General features: G+C 35.3%; 1 protein-coding gene across 1 annotated transcript; it reads left to right on the top strand.

The window, feature by feature from the left end:
• Positions 1-3,780: 3,780 nt before the first annotated feature.
• Positions 3,781-6,870, top strand: LOC140881020 (7-deoxyloganetin glucosyltransferase-like). Its single transcript, XM_073285967.1, has 2 exons — positions 3,781-4,411; positions 5,810-6,870. The coding sequence occupies exons 1-2, from the start codon at positions 3,892-3,894 to the stop codon at positions 6,736-6,738; spliced, it is 1,449 nt and encodes a 482-aa protein (XP_073142068.1). The 5' UTR covers positions 3,781-3,891; the 3' UTR covers positions 6,739-6,870.
• The last annotated feature ends 209 nt before the right edge of the window (positions 6,871-7,079 follow it).

Here is a 7,079-nt window from a genome sequence, read left to right as displayed (position 1 = left end):
GGTTCCAAATCATTCAAAACATCGCAAAGGACGAAGGTACCTTGCACTGCTTCGGGATCCTAATGGGTACGGGCTGCCCTCGATGTCAAATGTGTTTACACTCACTCCCTTTACATGCGTACATACATAAGAGAAGTTGTATATTAAAAATTGAATAATATTTTATACAGTATGGCAAATTTATAAATATTTTATACACAAAATCTACTTACCTCATAAGTTTTACCATTTCACAACTGAACCTTAGCCAAGAACTTCCTGTCTATGACATTTGCAGCAACTGAGAGTGACCAATTTAAACAAACTCCTGCAGGTACACAAAATTTCCAATACAGAGTTATCATGGTAACGACACTAGTTCACAATAGTTGAGCCAAGGCCCTTGGCAATAGGAAGATCACCAAAGTCTAGATTTGCATATCAATAAAAACTGAAAAATAAGAGGAATGACTATACAAAAGGAAGACCGAAGATAATCCTTTCACAAGTTAGTCTATTTATAAAAAACAAAATCAAAGCAAAGATGGGTGAAAACGAATACCATTAATGTCAAATAAAGGCTAACAATGTGCGAAGTCAAGTCTATCTGCACCAAAAACAGAATCTCGTCACTTAAATTATGAGAAAAACACAAAAAAGATGTGGGAATAAACATATCATTCTCCTGAAATTCTACAAAAACTGTTTCAGAGAAGAGCACGTCAATACAATCAAAGCATAATCAACTGAGGAAAAGAAGAATGAAAAAATCGAAACAAGATATCAATCGAGATTTTACCTGGCGCTCAGCCTGGACGATCTGGCACACCAAATCTCTCAAGAATTTCCAAAACTTACTAGCTTTATCCACCCTCTTGGAGCCAGAGAACCTTTAATGAGCTTAGTGCATATAATCACAACAACTTTGTGACTCGAGCTCACCATGCTCTGATTGGAAAACAAAGAAAGCATAAAGGAACGATACTTCACAGGCTCATATAACAATTCACAAAAAATCTGACACAAAATCCAAAAGAATCGAGCCATTATAATTTCCAACAATTTTTCCTTACATCGTTGCATAGCATTGCCTCTGTTCTTCGCCGAGAGTTCCAAATCGGCCTTGGTTATTGTAGGAGTAACATTTTCGCTCTTAATCAAAATAGATTGATATGTGAACTGGACCATGTTCTCTCCCACCTCCATAGCCATCGTAGCTCAAAAAATAGTCCAGGGTTTGAATAAAACCTTTAATCGAGCAAACACGGCTAACAAAGTGGACGAAATAGCAAGGAAGAATGTTTCACAGTTCTGTTTGCGACAGGTCTTCAGCCGCACTGTTCTTGAGATCCAAAACTCGATCTAGGCCATAACCAAGGTCTTGAGGCACTGAGGTATCATCTAGGGTGGTTGCGGTGCAGTTCTCACCGGTGTAGAAGCGGCGATGGTGGTAGATTTGTGAAGGAACGAGAGCGACGGGAAAAGGGGATTGACAACCCTAAAAAAGAGTGCAGAGTAGGAGAGAAGAAGCAGGAAAAGACGTGAATAAAACCGGGATTCTAAACATATCATTCTATTACTTCATCAAAAACAAATTAAAAATTTTATTTTCATCTTTTTACTTCATCAAATTTAATTTGACGAAGTAAAAACTCACTTAAAATTTAAGTGAAGCCCGTTTTTTTATATTGGCGAAGTCTAAAGTGCATTTTACTTCGTTAATTTTATAACCGAAGTAAATAACTATATATTACTTCGGTAATAGTGATTGCCGAAGTAAAAACTAGCGAAGTAAAAGGCAGAAATTCTACTAGTGTATGTCCACAATTTTCCTACGTTTTTGGGTTTTACAAGATTACTTGTATCATATCTCTCCATTAAATAACATTCTTTCGCCATCGACCAACTTTGTGTTCACCGATGATGGATGGACCACGCTCTCAGGGGCATAGCTGGACTGACAAAGGCCTTGGTGAAAAAGAAGGTGACGAGTGTTCGAATCCCGTAAAAGGTGTATTTGGTCTTGTTTATCGCGCTTGCGAGCCTTCCTCTCCCTGGGTACTTACCTGGCCAGGCATAACCCTGATTTACCTCCCTTCACGCCGGGGCTTGGGGCGGCTCTGTGTGAGGCCCTTGGGCGTAGGGCTCACACTTTTTTTGATGATGGATGGACCACGCTATTAGACTTTTATTTTATTATTATTATTATTATTATATTATTATTATTATTAATTTTCTTTTGGTCCCTAGCTTCTTAATTTCTGTCTTTTCTGGTTGCATAAGCAATTTTGTGCATGTGTGTTTATATATATATATATATAGTTTTGTTATGTTGTCCACCAACCGTGCCAACCTCTGTGCCCACCATGTACAATACTTGAGTGTTTTATACATGGTGGGCACAGAAGTTGGCACGATTGGTGGACAGCATAGCAAAACTCTATATATATATATATATATATATATATTGTGCATATGTCCTTTCAAGTTTAATTATTATTAACATTCTTTGCACCTGATGCGTGCATAAACATACATTTTACTATATTAATTAATTTTTATGTTATTTTTAGAACTCATATAATGAATTAGATATTCAAAAGTTTAAGAAGAGATAATTGTCTAATTTAAAAATTTTAAAATACAAAAAAAAAATAGCGAGTGTCATTTTGATACATAAAATAAAATATAATAGTTAAAAATAGAGGTGACCATATAAAATGACTAATTTGTCTAATAATTTTAGTTTTGTTGGAAATTAATTAAGTTGGAATATAATTGTAATTTCATCTCAAGCTTCACCAATTAATCGAAACTTGGTTAATTAAAGGGTATCTACTATAATAAGATAGTAACATAAAATAAAAGATATTTTTCAATCTCTAAAATATCGTTTCTTATTAATTATTATTGACCAAGTCAGATCTTATTATTATAATATAATCATAACGTAATTATTATCAACCATTAATATTATATTCTTTTATTATAAGCTAATTAATTATTAATGGTTAATATTAATCTTGTATAAAGCTCTTGAATAAGTTAATTGCTAATCCTGTGTTTCCAAGGATATCTCGTGATTCATGTATGTTCGTAAATATATTTTTTTTACTCAGCTCGCATGCCACGAGCTTGATTCCCCCCTCCTTGTAAGTTGCACCCGCCATGGCACAATCAACTTGTTTACTTAAAAAGTTATGAAATTGATTTGGATGTTCAAGTTGATAAAGTAGGTGAACGTTTGATTATTAATGATCAAATGATCGTTTTTTTATTAATATTTTTTCAGGTGAGCTTATCCAACAATTTTGCCAAAAGCAGTCTGTGTGTCTACCGTGATTTGATGAAAAATTTACTCCAGAAAAATAGTTACTTCCATTGATATATATGAAATTAAACATTAAAAAATCAAGTTCAAAATGAATCACTCAACTTTTCAATTAAATCACTCTTGTTAATTAGAATCAACTATTAAACTATGCTCATTATTTGTCATTTAACTTTATTACTTTCAAAGTTGTAGTAGTGATTTTTGTATTTTTGCCGACCAACTTAATTCCTAATTAAGTATGTTATATATGTTCACAAAATGGGCCTGGCCGGAGACACATAAAACCAAACTTCCAAATTCCGATGTGTGAATTCAAACACACAAAATTCATTTTGTTTTTCCTCGCTGGCCAATTAATAAACAAATAGGCACACATATTTATAATATTTTACCCCAAAGTCCCAATTTCATGATCGCATGAGGTGATGCAATATTCGTAGTTGACTGTATCTATAAATTGGACCACTAGCTCCTCCTCTTTCTCACCTCTCATAACAAATAACTCTCCCAATCTAGAGCTTCACAAAATTAAAATTTCTGTATATTTAATTTTTTAAAGAAACAAATTCCATTTCTTGATGGGTTCCCAAGGTGAAGCACTACAGAAGCCTCATGCAGTTTGCATACCATATCCAGCACAAGGCCATGTAAATCCAATGCTAAAACTAGCCAAAATCCTCCACAACAAAGGCTTCCATATCACCTTTGTTAACACCGAGTTCAACCACCGGCGGCTCCTCCGGGCACGAGGCCACGATGCCTTAAACGGGCTTGCGGGATTTCGATTCGAGGCGATTCCCGATGGCCTTCCGGATTCGGATGCCGATGCCACCCAAGATATTCCTAGTCTTTGTGAATCTACCACAACTACTTGTATCGGTCCGTTCAGAGATCTTCTTGCTAAGTTGAATGACACCGCTTCGTCGAAAGCCCCGCCGGTGTCGTGCATAGTTTCCGATGGCGTGATGAGTTTCACCGTCCAAGCTGCTGAAGAACTAGGCATTCCCGAAGTCCTTTTCTGGACCCCTAGTGCGTGTGGGTTCTATGCTTACACACAGTATGTTAAGCTCATTGACAAGGGATATACTCCGCTTAAAGGTCATGATCTTTTTACTTCTATAATATATAATTAATTGGGAACTTATCTATGTGTTCTCTTAAAGGTTATCTTTTTTTTTACTTGTGTGTATAATTTGGAACTTATCTCTGTTCTCTGCCTATTACGTAGATATATATATATATATATATATATATATATATATATATATATATATATATAGGATGATGCTACATGTACACGAAGGGTTACATCTTGCATTTGAAATTACATAAATATTATTAATATATTTTGGAAAGATTTTTTTCAAATTAAGTGAAGGGATAATTTTGTAATTTCATGTGTAGTGTGTAACCCAATGTGTTACTAAATGTGTATATATAACATTTCCCATATATATATATATATATATATATATATATATATATATATATATATAAAAGGACGGAAGCGAAGAGAGTACCAGATCGGTTACTAACTTCGATTCATTATGATTTATGGCATACGACTTTTTTTTTTTTTTTTTATTTATAATAATACCCCTTTTGCCACGTTACTATTATTTTTAAAATTAAACCAAATAAGATATAATACAAATATCAAAAATTAATTTAACATCATTACATTTTTTTAATAAAAAAAATTATTATATATAAAAATTATTTTATTATATATTTTTCGAGAGTGACAAATATTTTATATTAAGATATAATATGTGCTGTGAGGTTTTATTAATCTCTTTCTATTATATTAAACTTGAGATGATGATAATAAGTGTATTTGGTATGTTGGAGTGTTACATTTCAAATTTAAAAACTATCATTTTTTGTCTTCTTTGGAAAATGTGGATAATATTGTATCATGAATTTTAATGTTATGTTTATAAACATAAAAAATTGTATCATTTATTTTAGGGATAATTGTATATACTACCACTGTGAAATCATGACATTGCAAAAAATCCTTATGATTATAAACCCCTTGTGTTTTCAATTTTATGCATAAATACCCTCAAATTTTGAAAACACAAGGAGATATGTGTTCAGGATTAAAAAATACATGGAGCTAGTAGATCATTATTTTTTCGTAGAAAATTTTTAGATATTTCACCGTGATAATGTACACAATTACCCCTTTATTTTACGCATCACGGCTAGTACTTTATTATGCTTGACCATGGGATTTGGTACGTTAGATGCTCCAAGAATTAAAAAAAAAGGATATTCTAGAATTTAATGGAGAAACAATATGGGAAAAACCAATATAAACCAACACTATATTCATCTATAGCTATCATGTAAGACAACTCGTTCATCTAATAACGTCCAACTTCACGAGAAATCTGAATGGAAAATAGCTGGCGTGGGAACTAAACTCGGCCTACAGTCTTTAACTCTTGATTATTATAACAACATGATTATTTTGGTTGATTGATGCAGATGAGAGCTACTTGACCAATGGGTACTTGGACACAATCATAGATGAGATTCCAAGCATGGAAGGAATTCGTTTGAGAGATCTTCCAAGTTTCCTGAGAACCACAAGCCCAGATGATTACATGATCAAATTTGTTCTGGCTGAAACAGAGAGAGCCAAGAGAGCTTCTGCTATTGTGCTCAACACGTTCGAGGACCTCGAAGGAGATGTTCTAAAACAACTTTCTTTATTTCTACCCCCGATTTACGCTATCGGGCCTCTGCAATTTCTGGAAGAACAATACGAGAACAAGGGATTAGAGCTTCTGGGATCAAATCTATGGAAAGAGGAGCCGGAGTGTCTCGAATGGCTGGACTCAAAAGAGCCGAATTCTGTTGTTTATGTCAACTTCGGAAGCATAACCGTGATGACTCCCGATCAACTCGTGGAGTTTGCTTGGGGGCTTGCTAATAGCAACCAAACTTTTTTATGGATCATAAGGCCGGATCTTGTTTCAGGGGAGAAGGCCATTCTCCCACCAGAGTTTCTTGAAGCGACGAAAGAAAGATCTCTGATGGGAAATTGGTGCCCTCAAGAGAAAGTTCTGAATCACCCTTCGGTGGGAGGATTCTTGACTCACAGCGGATGGAACTCGACTCTGGAAAGCATATGCAGCGGGGTGCCCATGATCTGTTGGCCGTTTTTCGCGGAGCAACAGACAAACTGCTGGTATTCCCGCACACATTGGGGCATAGGCATGGAGATTGACAATAATGTGAAGAGGGACGAAGTGGGGAGTCTTGTTGTAGAGTTGATGAGTGGTGACAAAGGGAAAGATATGAAGAGAAGGGCTATGGAGTGGAAGAGATTGGCTCAAGAATCTGCTCAAAGTTCGTCTCGCCAGAATCTTGACAAGGTTGTCGATCAAGTGCTTCTGTCTCACAAACGTTAGAAAATTTGTCTCTTGCTTTCTTCTCTTCAAGTTGTTTAATTACTCCTATGTTCACATCACAAACTAAAGTAACTTGTACGCCTTCAATAAGAATCATATCTATATATATATACTGAAAGGGTGTTTGTTTTCTGGCAAGCGTTTACAAAGGGATATTCGCGGTTTAGTTGGCCTAGCATGATTTGGAGCAAATTATTGCGTTAGTTTAGAATTTATCCAAAGCAAATCGAAAGAGAGGGACATCATATATACTAGTAGGGGATGGCAACGGCCGAGTTTGGGGCGGGTTTTGCTAAACCCGAGACCCGCCTCGCCCCGCCCCGCGAATCTGGCGGATCCAA

Source organism: Henckelia pumila, chromosome 2, assembly GCF_033568475.1.
Source record: "Henckelia pumila isolate YLH828 chromosome 2, ASM3356847v2, whole genome shotgun sequence".
NCBI classification, from domain to species: Eukaryota; Viridiplantae; Streptophyta; class Magnoliopsida; order Lamiales; family Gesneriaceae; genus Henckelia; species Henckelia pumila.
The sequence above is the reverse complement of the archived record's forward strand: the minus strand, read 5'-3'. Positions and strand labels throughout refer to the sequence as shown.